The following is a 14,619-nucleotide window of genomic DNA, read 5'->3' as shown; positions in this document are numbered from 1 at the left end:
TGTGTGGCTGGCCCGTGGCTCAGGAAACCCGGCGCAGGAAGACTGGAACCAAATGTGACCGTCTGCGGCTTCGACATCCAAAACGTTGCGCAAAATCCACCGAGAGCTACTGAAGCAGGAGCTTTGGGAATGGCCCTCACAGCCTCTTTAGGCCCAATTCCATTTCACCCCACACCCCCACCACTGAGCCCTCACCCCTCTGTTCTGCGTGGTCACGTCCAGGTGTACGGGGTCCCGATTCTTATTGAGATAGAGGGGCGAAGTGTTGGGGCTACACGACCCTCCAATCGGGGGTTTTCCAAAAACTCACTCCAAATTGAGTCATGAGGAAAAAAAGAAAAACCGGCAAGACGGCGCTCGAGACCAAACACTAATTAAAACATTACAATAACTTTAATTTAGCGCCGTTTCAGTGCATCATGGTCCTTTTCTTTATAACAAGCACTAAGCGACAAGCACCTCGGTAGATAACTTTCCCGTTCCACCTTAAATAGTCCAGCAGTTCTGACGCCTGAAGCTCCAGACTACCTGCTGCTCCATTTAAGGTGGAACGGGAAAATTCTCAAGAATCTGGAGAATCTCTGACTTCAGCTTCATATCACTGAAGAATTACGGGGGGGGTGATAATAAATAACTGCCCCCCTCTTTGAAGGCGTCTGATCCCTAAATGTAACTAAAGCCCAGCAGTGAGGAGCTGAACTTTCCCCTCCTCTGCTGTCCCTGCAGACGGGCAGGGTCGCCTACAGAGCGGCGCTAGCAGCTGTTAATGAAGTGATGCTCTTTTATTAGAGGGTCTTATTTCAGAGGAAGATCTCAACCACTGCCCTGTAGCTCAGGAACAAGGGGCGACACTCAAAAACATGGGGTAGGGGTAAACAGGAGAAATGGGACGGGGCCTTAGTGGATCTTAAGCATACTATGCATGCAGGACAGTCCAAGAATCTAGCAGACCTACAAATGTTCTGACAGAAAGAAGGGGTGAAGATTCCTAAAGCAAGAATAAAAAGACTCCTACTGTGCTACAGAAAGCGTTGGCAAGCTGCAATATCAACCAAGAGTGTTACAATATTCTGTAGTGTCCAAATTTCTAATAAAATGATAGAATTTTTCAAGTTAAATATAAAGTAACTGCATTAACGTCCATGGAAAAAGGTAGACTTTAAAACAGCTTGCTCCACAGGACATGAGGAAAAGGATACAGATAACAACAATCAATATTATTATTATTATTATTATTATTAGATCCATAATAAGAGAGACAGGTAGATATGAAGGTCAGTATATTTCATGGCAATGTTTTTTTTATTCCTGAGGTCACAGTCCAACAGAAACTGGAGTCAGTCCAGATGAAACAGCATTTGACACCAAAATCCACTCCACACACACACACACACACACACACACACACACACACACACACACACACTCAGTGGACAGGGTTTCAGTACAAACATTCACATTGGCTCTAATTCAGATGGGAATTTTCTAATATTTCACATTGTTTCAAGTTTATGGATTTCATACACAGTTTATAGTCGAATGTCATTTATACCCACTGACCCTGAACGGACAAAGTCCTTTATAAGTGCTAACGTTCCTGCTCGTTTTCCCAAACCGACTGTACCGTTCACATTAGCACTGAGGTTAATCCAGATTCATCTAATCCAGATTCAGCTCCAGAATGTAAAGGCTACATTTAGTCCAGTGTTTCCAGCTTCAGTGCTGCAGCCCACCGGAACGGGAGGAGCTACTCACGGCTGTAAACGTGGAAGATGTTGAGCGCTCCTGCAAGTCACTACTAAAAAAAAAGGCCCTGCTTTTTAGTTTAGTTTCAAAGTAGCCCACAAGGCAGCAACTTGCTTTGATCCATGTTGCCACAGCAACAGCAGGAGGTTGATATTTTGCACGATAATCTGCCGAAATCTTTCCGAATTAGGATAAACAGGACCAGCGTTCAGTACACAGCTGGAATATGGAGCAGGACAACACAGACCAGGTGGACTACAGCACTGCAAACTCTGATTAGACAGCAATTCAATCCTATTTTTATATATTCACGATTTCTTTTCTCATATCCATATTAATCTTTTATGAATCCCTCTCTGACAGCTGTTCTGAAACACACACAGTGAATCACGTAAACGCTAATTTGACTTTAATCCACAGACATGATGAAGAATATGTATCTGATCACTAGAAGGTGGGCAGAGCACCTTCGTTAGACAGAAATAAACTGGGAGACCGTCGTTATTATTACTATAATATTATATAATTATCAGTATTGTTATTATCGTTAGACACCCCCCCCCGCCCTTTAGAAACACGTCATAGATTTCAGTTTTTTATTCTGGTTTAATCTGATTGGGTACCTGGTCCTGCTGTGTGTGTTTTAGATAAGCGGTCAGTAGGCCGGAGAGTTCGGAGCACGTTCTATTTGAGTTCTCCACAGTCGGTGATGGTGATCCTCTTGGAGGTTTTCCCGGAGCGAGAGCCTAAATCCTCGACCTGTTTCACCACCTCTATCCCATCCTTCACGCTGCCAAACACCACGTGCCTCCCATCCAACCTGAGCAACAGAAACAGGACGTAATTAACCTCGTTACTTAATACTGTATAGACTAATTCACACACACTGATCAGCCGTAACACTATGACCACCTCGTTTCTACACTCACTGTCCAGTGGTCAGGACCCCCATGGACCCTCACAGAGCAGGTACTATTTGGGAGGTGGGTCATTCTCAGCACTGCAGTAACACTGACGTGGTGGTGCTGTGTTAGTGTGTGTTGTGCTGGTGTGAGTAGATCAGACACAGCAGTGCTGCTGGAGTTTTTAAACCCTGCGTCCACTCACTGTCCACTCTATTAGACACTCCTACCTTGTCGGTCCACCTTGTAGATGTAAAGTCAGAGACGACAGCTCATCTGCTGCTGCACAGTTTGTGTTGGTCATGCTCTAGTCCTTCATCAGTGGTCACAGGACGCTGCCCACAGGACGCTGCCCACAGGACGCTGCCCACAGGACGCTGCCCACAGGACGCTGCCCACAGGACGCTGCTGGCTGGATATTGTTGGTTGGTGGACGATTCTCAGTCCAGCAGTGACAATGAGGTGTTTAAACTCCAGCAGCACTGCTGTGTCTGATCCACTCAGACCAGCACAACACACACTAACACACCACCACCACGTCAGCATTGCTGCAGTGCTGAGAATGACCCACCACCCAAATAGTACCTGCTCTGTGAGGGTCCATGGGGGTCCTGACCACTGAAGAACAGGGTAACAGAGTATCAGAGAAACAGATGGACTACAGTCTGTAACTGTAGAACTACTGAGTGCAGCTATACGGTCAGTGGAGCTGATCAGATGGACAATGAGTGTAGAAACGAGGAGGTAGTCAGGATGTTACACCTGACCAATGTGCATGATTCAAAAAGATTGATCTGGTTTCAAAACGATTGATTTCTCCTGTAAATCATCACAGATCAGTGCAGTGAGCTGTAAACGGTGTAAATGAGCATAAAGTTTATTATGTAGTTCTACAAGGTCTCAGTCTGAACCTCCTCCAGCTGGACGGACGACATCAACACCACAGTCAGACTCATCCCAGACTGGACTGAGTGTGTTGGGCGTCGCTGCTCTCACGGCTCTTTCAGTGGGATTTCGGAGATCATCCAGTGCTGTGGAACCAGCGCCGAACGCTCTGAGCTGCTGGAGCTTCACTGCTGATGAAAATCCCGCTGCTCAGTTCTGACGGATTCACTCTGATTGACGTGGAGAACGCAGAACGTTCTGCTCAGGGGTCTCATCTCCTCTCAGACTGAAGGAGCCGGTCAGAGACTCTATGACCCCCTCTTACAGTTGGAGTGTGGTTGGTTCCTCGGCGGTTCACGGTTGTTAAAATATGATGCTTTGAAATCAGATGAATCTTTTTGAATCGCCCTGTATTTAGTAGCCAAACCAAGTATTGGATGATATCTACAAATAACACTAGGTTTCCTCAAAGAGACGTACAGTGACACACAAAACAACTACTTATTTCTATTTCTCTGAATATCGCAGGTTTTTTACTGCTTACTGACCAGATAAATGGCTAACTTACCCTGTATGGAACAGTAATTTTGGGCTACTTTCTGTTGGTCCATTTACAATGAAATGTTCGCTGGACACGAAGCACAGCCGACAACTACAATACAAACACACACAGCTTTAACGTACCACTCCGTTTTCACTGTACAGATGAAGAACTGAGAGCCGTTGGTGTTCGGTCCAGCGTTGGCCATGGAGAGAATACCTGCAACACAGAGTTTACATCCATGATCATGGAGAGAAGCAGCCATCCTGAAACCTGGAGTCTGTCTGTGTTTCAGCCGAGTTCACAGATAACAGCGCATCACATAATGAGGTCCAACAGAGATGACCGAGCAACTCCACACAGCTGGGCCAATATGTGCTAAATTGGTGGGGTGTTGGAGATTCCACTAAATTGGAGATTCCTTTATTATGAAGAACGCGTCGGTTTTTAAACAGTCAGTAAAGTTCAGAAAAATTAAAAGTGACAGGATTTCATGAGCAAATTAGCTGCTTGATAAAAGCTACTGCACACCAACCCAGAAGCAGACAGTACAGCCCAGAGAGTTACTGATAATCAGACTCCGGTTCGTCTGACCCTCAACTCGAATAGAGAACTTCCAGGATTGGAATCAGACTGACTCCTTACTAACTCACTACTGTCCAGCTAAAAGGTGTGAGCTGACATGCAGTGTAGCTGCGCATAATAAAGCAAACCATTAAAATGAGTCTGTTTATCTAACCAATCAGCTCTCAGTAGCAGTAACGCTAACCAATCAGCTCTCAGTAGCAGTAACGCTAACCAATCAGCTCTCAGTAGCAGTAACGCTAACCAATCAGCTCTCAGTAGCAGTAACTCTAACCAATCAGCTCTCAGTAGCAGTAACTCTAACCAATCAGCTCTCAGTAGCAGTAACGCTAACCAATCAGCTCTCAGTAGCAGTAACGCTAACCAATCAGCTCTCAGTAGCAGTAACGCTAACCAATCAGCTCTCAGTAGCAGTAACGCTAACCAATCAGCTCTCAGTAGCAGTAACGCTAACCAATCAGCTCTCAGTAGCAGTAACGCTAACCAATCAGCTCTCAGTAGCAGTAACGCTAACCAATCAGCTCTCAGTAGCAGTAACGCTAACCAATCAGCTCTCAGTAGCAGTAACACTAACCAATCAGCTCTCAGTAGCAGTAACGCTAACCAATCAGCTCTCAGTAGCAGTAACGCTAACCAGTCAGCTCTCAGTAGCAGTAACACTAACCAATCAGCTCTCAGTAACACTAACCAATCAGCTCTCAGTAGCAGTAACACTAACCAATCAGCTCTCAGTAGCAGTAACACTAACCAATCAGCTCTCAGTAGCAGTAACTCTAACCAATCAGCTCTCAGTAGCAGTAACTCTAACCAATCAGCTCTCAGTAGCAGTAACACTAACCAATCAGCTCTCAGTAGCAGTAACGCTAACCAATCAGCTCTCAGTAGCAGTAACTCTAACCAATCAGCTCTCAGTAGCAGTAACGCTAACCAATCAGCTCTCAGTAGCAGTAACTCTAACCAATCAGCTCTCAGTAGCAGTAACGCTAACCAATCAGCTCTCAGTAGCAGTAAAGCTAACCAATCAGCTCTCAGTAGCAGTAACGCTAACCAATCAGCTCTCAGTAGCAGTAACGCTAACCAATCAGCTCTCAGTAGCAGTAACACTAACCAATCAGTTCTCAGTAGCAGTAACTCTAACCAATCAGCTCTCAGTAGCAGTAACGCTAACCAATCAGCTCTCAGTAGCAGTAACTCTAACCAATCAGCTCTCAGTAGCAGTAACTCTAACCAATCAGCTCTCAGTAGCAGTAACACTAACCAATCAGCTCTCAGTAGCAGTAACTCTAACCAATCAGCTCTCAGTAGCAGTAACTCTAACCAATCAGCTCTCAGTAGCAGTAACACTAACCAATCAGCTCTCAGTAGCAGTAACGCTAACCAATCAGCTCTCAGTAGCAGTAACGCTAACCAATCAGCTCTCAGTAGCAGTAACGCTAACCAATCAGCTCTCAGTAGCAGTAACGCTAACCAATCAGCTCTCAGTAGCAGTAACGCTAACCAATCAGCTCTCAGTAGCAGTAACGCTAAGCAATCAGCTCTCAGTAGCAGTAACTCTAACCAATCAGCTCTCAGTAGCAGTAACGCTAACCAATCAGCTCTCAGTAGCAGTAACGCTAACCAATCAGCTCTCAGTAGCAGTAACACTAACCAATCAGCTCTCAGTAGCAGTAACACTAACCAATCAGCTCTCAGTAGCAGTAACACTAATCAATCAGCTCTCAGTAGCAGTAACACTAACCAATCAGCTCTCAGTAGGAGTAACGCTAACCAATCAGCTCTCAGTAGCAGTAACGCTAACCAATCAGCTCTCAGTAGCAGTAACACTAACCAATCAGCTCTCAGTAGCAGTAACACTGACCAATCAGCTCTCAGTAGCAGTAACTCTGACCAATCAGCTCTCAGTAGCAGTAACACTGACCAATCAGCTCTCAGTAGCAGTAACACTAACCAATCAGCTCTCAGTAGCAGTAACTCTGACCAATCAGCTCTCAGTAGCAGTAACGCTAACCAGTCAGCTCTCAGTAGCAGTAACACTAACCAATCAGCTCTCAGTAACACTAACCAATCAGCTCTCAGTAGCAGTAACACTAACCAATCAGCTCTCAGTAGCAGTAACACTAACCAATCAGCTCTCAGTAGCAGTAACTCTAACCAATCAGCTCTCAGTAGCAGTAACTCTAACCAATCAGCTCTCAGTAGCAGTAACACTAACCAATCAGCTCTCAGTAGCAGTAACGCTAACCAATCAGCTCTCAGTAGCAGTAACTCTAACCAATCAGCTCTCAGTAGCAGTAACGCTAACCAATCAGCTCTCAGTAGCAGTAACTCTAACCAATCAGCTCTCAGTAGCAGTAACGCTAACCAATCAGCTCTCAGTAGCAGTAAAGCTAACCAATCAGCTCTCAGTAGCAGTAACGCTAACCAATCAGCTCTCAGTAGCAGTAACGCTAACCAATCAGCTCTCAGTAGCAGTAACACTAACCAATCAGTTCTCAGTAGCAGTAACTCTAACCAATCAGCTCTCAGTAGCAGTAACGCTAACCAATCAGCTCTCAGTAGCAGTAACTCTAACCAATCAGCTCTCAGTAGCAGTAACTCTAACCAATCAGCTCTCAGTAGCAGTAACACTAACCAATCAGCTCTCAGTAGCAGTAACTCTAACCAATCAGCTCTCAGTAGCAGTAACTCTAACCAATCAGCTCTCAGTAGCAGTAACACTAACCAATCAGCTCTCAGTAGCAGTAACGCTAACCAATCAGCTCTCAGTAGCAGTAACGCTAACCAATCAGCTCTCAGTAGCAGTAACGCTAACCAATCAGCTCTCAGTAGCAGTAACGCTAACCAATCAGCTCTCAGTAGCAGTAACGCTAACCAATCAGCTCTCAGTAGCAGTAACGCTAAGCAATCAGCTCTCAGTAGCAGTAACTCTAACCAATCAGCTCTCAGTAGCAGTAACGCTAACCAATCAGCTCTCAGTAGCAGTAACGCTAACCAATCAGCTCTCAGTAGCAGTAACACTAACCAATCAGCTCTCAGTAGCAGTAACACTAACCAATCAGCTCTCAGTAGCAGTAACACTAATCAATCAGCTCTCAGTAGCAGTAACACTAACCAATCAGCTCTCAGTAGGAGTAACGCTAACCAATCAGCTCTCAGTAGCAGTAACGCTAACCAATCAGCTCTCAGTAGCAGTAACACTAACCAATCAGCTCTCAGTAGCAGTAACACTGACCAATCAGCTCTCAGTAGCAGTAACTCTGACCAATCAGCTCTCAGTAGCAGTAACACTGACCAATCAGCTCTCAGTAGCAGTAACACTAACCAATCAGCTCTCAGTAGCAGTAACTCTGACCAATCAGCTCTCAGTAGCAGTAACTCTGACCAATCAGCTCTCAGTAGCAGTAACACTGACCAATCAGCTCTTCATCCTTTTACTTTTCCAAATTGCCAGACGTTCCAACATGAATGTAGAAATACAGTCCAGCTGTTTTCAGCTCCATCTGCAAGACTCGCTCGTCAGCGCCCCCTACAGTTTTACCATTTTACCGTCATTCTGTGGCATAACGGGGGGATATGAAATGACCAGGCTCCACTTAACCTGGCTCTGCCATGTCTTCTGAGAAGCGTCGCCATCTAGTGGAAGCCACGTGTTTTACTCATCCCCAGCTGCCCAAATTCTCCGCTTCATCTTGGATTGCAGCCTTTAATCCAACCGTCTGGGTTTTAATGGTGTTTTAATGGAGTTTTAATGGAGTTTTATTTTTATGTGCCAGTTGTTGTTGAGATGCGATTAGGGTAAAAAGAAAGGTGCTACACTAACTAAACATATTACTAATAGTAGTATGAGCGTTGTGTGTGAGTGTGTGTGTATATGTGAGTGTGTGTGTGTGTATATATATATATATATATATATATGTGTGTGTGTATATATGTGTGTGTGTGTGTGTGAGGCTGTTTAAAAGCTCTGTAAAGCTGGCTCACAGCGCTGCTCCGCCTCCCTGCCTCCAGCAGTTTTATCTGCTAACAAGTCTCCACAAGACGCCCCAGACTAACGGACACATTTCCGCCCACAGCGACAGCAAAAACACATCAAGCAATACTGATCAAATATTTCGGCCGCTCTGTGGTGAGAAGGTGTGGTGAACAGGTACTGCTGATTTACTGAGTTTAGTACACCGGGAAGATGTGGAGGTTTATTTATAAAAACATGCAACTGAGCACCTTAATAGACACCACGCACTAAACCAGCAGAAACAGGCCGCTTATAAACCCTTTCTATTGGTCCATTCAACACGACGTCTTCATACAGCGCAACACACACACACACACACACACACACAGTGTTATTACAGTAACGGTACAAATGGTGCACAAAACCATAAAACCATTAAAAAGCATCATAAACGAATGTGTGTGACGCTGCGCTGCTCTAACCTGGTCCAGTGTGCTTCAGCCTGAAGTTCTCGTCTGGAAATCTGGGGCCGTAGACGGACTTCCCCCCGGTGCCGTTATGGTGGGTGAAGTCTCCTCCCTGCAGGTCAGGCAGAGCTAGAATTAACACACACTTGCGTCTGAGGTCAATTGAGGCACAGACTAAGGGTGTACTTATATTTAAAGAGTGCACAGAGCAAAGAGTGCGCAGAGTGTTTCTATTTCACTTCCTTTTCTAATACAGAGCTTTCCATTAGAAATACCTCAGCGTAACAATCAGAGAGGGGATGAATTTCAGTGTGTCTGGATTTGGTGGACTGTCCCCTTTCTCTATAAGGACTGCGCGCGCTCCAGCTGCACGGCTTCAACAAGTTTGTGCAAAAGCCTGTAATGAGCAGCTCACGTCCACCTGCGAGTCGTCTGAACAAGAGCCTCACTGGAAGAAACTAAAGGTCTGAACATCACGGCCGATTTCACAAACCTGTGTAAAGCGGAACCGCGAGCGAGAAACAGAGAAACAGAACTCGTCTCCAGAACTCGGTTTACACAGAACTCGTCTCCAGAACTCGGCTTACACGTGCTTCTGTCTTCACACTGGGACCTTCTCAGCCGCAATAAAACAGCGTCCTGAACAGTGTAAAGAGCGTCCAGAGCGTAGAGCGTCCAGAGCGTAGAGTGTCCTGAATAAAGAGCGTCCAGAGCAAAGAGTGACTGAATAAAGAGTGTACAGAGTGCACAGTGTACTGCTGGTTTCACTTCCCTGAAGGTCGGCTGGAAGAGGAAGGCACTGAGTGTCTGGTGGTCAAACGTTCTCTGGGCAACGAATTACTAACCGTCGTGTGTAAAAGTCCGAACACCCCGGTCAAATCACGCTTCGCTGAAAACGACCCGACACACAATCTACAGGAGCACACCTGCATACGGGATTTCACTGGGAGCTTTAATACACTATTTATTTTTAACAAACAAACAAACAAACAAACAAATAAATAAATAACACACAAGTCAAAAGTCACAGGACACGGTTTTATTTCTTCCCAATATATTAAATAAGCAACACATAATTTGACGGGGGGCTCAAACTTTTTCACAAGACGGTATGTGTGTATATTGCTGCGGTGGGAACATTTAAATAAAAATATACCTGCTGCTGTTTAGATGAACCAATAGAACCGGTTCTAACCGATTTAAAATACTAACTCACACCGGTCAGGCAGAACATTCTGACCACCTCCTCGTTTCTACGCTCACTGTCCACTTTATCAGCTCCACTGACTGTATAGCTGGTCTTTGTAGTTCTACAGTTACAGACTGTAGTCCATCTGTTTCTCTGATACTCTGTTACCCTGTTCTTCAGTGGTCAGGACCCCCATGGAACCTCACAGAGCAGGTACTGTTTGGGTGGTGGGTCATTCTCAGCTCTGCAGTAAACAGAGTGCAGCTCTACAGTAAGTGGAGCTGATAAAGTGGAGAATGACCGTAGAAACAAGGAGGTGGTCAGAACGTTCTGCCTGATCGGTGTACGTTACAAGTTAATAACGTTTTCACGGTAGCCAAAAGTATGTGGACACCCCTTCTAATCATTAATACTCAGGTGTTTCAGCCACACCCACTGCTAACAGGTGTAAAACTCCAGCTCAGGTCTTGCAGCCTCCATAGACGAACACCGGCAGTAGAGGGTGGTACTGATGAGCTCAGTGACTAAACACAGGATGCCACATGTGCCACAGTCAGCTTGTGAAACGGATACGTAACAGCTCAGCCACAAAGTGGTAAACCACGCAAACTGCCAGAGTGAGGCGCCGGAGTGCTGAAGCACGTAAACATCCTTCACTACAGCGTTGCAGAAGCAACAACAGCCAAAGAACTTTGTGTTCTGAGCTTCACAAAATGGGTTTCAATGGTCGAGCAGCTGCACATAAGCCCAAGATCACCATGCGCAATGCCAACCCAACACCATTCGCCAGACGTGTCTGATCTTCAGAGTCGGACCAAATCAGACTGAGCCGTAAAACTGACCCAATATCAGGTTCAGCTCAGTTTGGTCAGTTTGTCCAGATCAGTATTAATGTTGTTTTGTTCCAGCCGGTCTGTAAAGCTTCTTACAGCCCGTTTAGTTTGGCGAATGGTGTTGGGTTCATTTCCGGCTGATTCCAGGTTGTTCAGCTGTTCTTCTGTCACAGCTGCCGACTGAAAAGCTGCTCAGTGGAGACGACAGTTTGGGAATTTAGCGTCGTCTCGTCTTCAGAGTCGGACCAAATCGGCTGTCGGTCAGATGTGGTCTTAACAGTGTCCGTTTTCTGTTTGTGTCGAAGTCAGAAGTAAAAACGTTCAGATGGCTTGAGCGTCTCCTACAGCTGTCAGAGTGGTTGCTTAGCAACAGCGTCTCAGTGGAGTGATACAGTGCTCGTGGAAAACCCGTGATGTTCTGGTGAAATAATCGCAGGGTTAGAACCCTGTTGTACATGTTCTAACAGTGAGTTTTGGTACCTGACACATGAAGTTTGGGATGACTCGGTGGAAGATGGAGCCTTTATAGCCGAAGCCGTGTTCTCCTGTACACAGAGCCCTGAAGTTCTCTACAGAGACAAACACAGGCAGCACTGTTAGAACAGCCCTCCACAGAGAAGCACGCAGCTCATTTACGCCGGAGACACCGGGCACGTGTCTCCCGTCTAGAACGTTGAAAGTCATTTCCTCTGATATCTAAATGGCACACAGATAATAAACAAGAGACCCTGTTATCCACTGAGACAACAAACAAAGCAGCTACACACTGCATTTATATTAAGGTCACACTTCAGTTCTGTACCTTAAAGGGGAATGCCACTAACTTTTTTAAATTTCAGCATAATTTAGTGGTTAAGACTAGATAAACTGTTCTAGATAAACGTACCGAGTCAGAACCATTCACAGTGGTGGTGATAGGAACCAGACGTCCCTCTAAAAGCTCCTCACAGTGGTGGTGATGGGAACCAGACGTCCCTCTAAAAGCTCCTACAGAAAGTTCCTACATGAACTGGTTCTGAATTCACTGCCTGATGACTGAGACGCTGTTTTATGAGAGTTTAGAGAACTTCAGCTCCATTCATGGTGGAGGGAGACATGCAGGGCGCTGTGCGGCAAAATAGTCCCCAAAGAAAACTCATTATTCCAGATTTTCCACTGTTTTCCATCATCAGCATTCCATATAAGGTCAGAAGACTCGTGTAGGTTCTCTGGAGGTTCTGGATGGTAAATAAAGTGTCTATATCTGTGTTGTAGTCATGGCGACGTCTGGTTCCCATCACCACCACTGTAAAGACGTCTGAACCGTTTCACACCAAACCCACTCGGAATCTCTGTTTACACCTCAATCAGTGGATTATTAAGAAATCCTGGAAAATCAGTGGAACGATCCTCTCGTTAGTGCCGACATGTGTACGTACTTACAGCTAGTTTATTAGAACTACTGTGGATCGTTATATACAGTAAACAGAACAAAAGCAGCGATGATGTGAAATGACATGATACACTTACCTGCAGTTTTGGGAACAACGTCAGCGTTCAGCTGAAACACAAGACGCAGAAAGAGAACAAAAGGATGACACACTGGAAACAAAGGAACCTTCACAGGTTACCACCCTTAAACATCCGCAGCTCTTAAAGGACAGTACGGACGCGAGCTGCACTAAACCTCTCTCAGAAACAACTTTCCCCATTTTTACAACCTTAAAATCATTTTAAGCGCCTATAATAAGCCTCACACTAACTCTACACACTCTTATTAAGGTGGTTCTTTAGTAAGGGCAGTGGTTCTATTCAGTTCCGTCTGGAACCATTTCACGCTCACATGGTTCTTCAGGCTGATGGAGAGTGCGCTGTACATGGTTCTAGGGTTATACAGAACTACAGCACTAGCAGAACCCTTTCTGGTGCTATATAGAACCACACAACACAATCTCCATCAATCTGAAGAGCATTTCACCATGCATAGAACCATTTAAACACAACATGGTTCTAGATCTTCTTCTTCTTTCGGCTGCTCCTTTTAGGGATCGCCACATAGAAGTCACAATTCCATACAGAACCAGTCCCTTTACTAAAAAAAACCCTTTGGCTGAGTAAGTTTAGTTTTACTTTATACTGACTATTTTTCTATAATACTTTATATTCACTTCAACTCATAAATCAAACTAATTTTGTAACGCAGGGGTGTTTTAACTCTGCATTTCACGTAATGATATATTCTATGTTAACTCTTTGTTTTTACACTTCGGACTGGCTGCAGGACGAAGTTTCTTTTTCGAACTTTCCGTTCCACCTTAAATAGTCAACGGCGCGGCAGTTACATGCAGGCGCCTCACGCAAGCAAGACCGTGACCGCTGCTCCATTTAAGGTGGACCGGAAAGTTCGAGTAAGACGCTAGTATATCGAGGCTGGAAGTCATAGGCAAAAAGCCGCAATCGTACACCTGCAGCCATAGGTACTCTCCACAGCGAGTCTAGGCTCATTATAAAAGAGTTTAAGCCTGGAAATGTGTTATCAGCGCCGCCGGTCGATCAGGCTGCGAGCGCAGGAGAAGCTCACCTCGAAGGTGACTCTGCCGAGCGGCTGGTTGTCCGCCGCGATGTCAAAGTAAACCACAGGGTTAGCGTTGGCCTGGGCTCCGTTCGCATACATGCGAGCGGCCGTGAAGGCCAGGGAGCAGAATTTAATCCTGTTTCTGGAGATAATCATTGCCATAAAATCACAAACGGCCGCAGGAAACTTGACAACACTCCACCACTCGTCTGCTTCACGCCGGAAACCGTGCAGCCACGGAAACACGAGGTTCCGTTATGCTAGCCACTCTGCGAACTGTTTAATCACAAACTGGCACACATTCATAAAATAATCACATTTCCAAACAAAATAACACTAATAATCATACACGTAAAGCCGGATAAACCGCTTGCGCTGTGTGTCTGCGACTTTATCTTCAGCCGCTATACAACTCACTTTAAAGTATTTCCTTATCTTTAAAGCATATTTTTGTTCCGAAATAACAAAAGAATAATAATAATTTGCGAAACGTGTTGTTTCTAGCATCGTTCTGTGTTGGAATAGTTCATTTTTTGCTGATTGTAGTACAAACATCGTCTAAAAAACTACAAGTCCCATATAACGCCCGCTCTCCGGCCGCGCGAGCATCATCCTGTGGCTCGTTGCGTTCTTTAGCGACATTTACTGCTTTCAGAGTAAATTAAACGGGCATGTAAGAGGATATGATGTTATAAGTAGCACACATTTGACACTATTTTTGGCGACATAAGCAGCTACCAGAGCCGTTTTATATCTGTACAAGTTCTCTGCTGCTACGCTAACTCGGGCTGGTAAAGCTACAGTGCCCGGATGAGGCGGCGAGCTCTGATTGGTCCAGGTGATCAGTTGCGCGACGGGATATGTAGTTTGTAAGAAAATGGACTACAAAAGGGACGTAAATCTTCACATATTTGAACAAATGTCTGAATATTTGATGTCTGAGTACATTTTTACTCATACGGGCT

General features: G+C 45.2%; 1 protein-coding gene across 1 annotated transcript; it reads right to left on the bottom strand.

Annotated features, from left to right (window-relative positions):
- Positions 1-1,275: 1,275 nt before the first annotated feature.
- ppifb (peptidylprolyl isomerase Fb) lies at positions 1,276-13,914 on the bottom strand. Its single transcript, XM_017685568.2, has 6 exons — positions 13,661-13,914; positions 12,610-12,640; positions 11,581-11,669; positions 9,094-9,190; positions 4,218-4,293; positions 1,276-2,566 (listed from the first exon to the last, which is right to left on the bottom strand). The coding sequence occupies exons 1-6, from the start codon at positions 13,814-13,816 to the stop codon at positions 2,431-2,433; spliced, it is 585 nt and encodes a 194-aa protein (XP_017541057.1). The 5' UTR covers positions 13,817-13,914; the 3' UTR covers positions 1,276-2,430.
- Between the last annotated feature and the right edge of the window lie 705 nt (positions 13,915-14,619).

This window comes from Pygocentrus nattereri, chromosome 13 (assembly GCF_015220715.1).
Source record: "Pygocentrus nattereri isolate fPygNat1 chromosome 13, fPygNat1.pri, whole genome shotgun sequence".
NCBI lineage: Eukaryota > Metazoa > Chordata > Actinopteri > Characiformes > Serrasalmidae > Pygocentrus > Pygocentrus nattereri.
The sequence above is the reverse complement of the archived record's forward strand: the minus strand, read 5'-3'. Positions and strand labels throughout refer to the sequence as shown.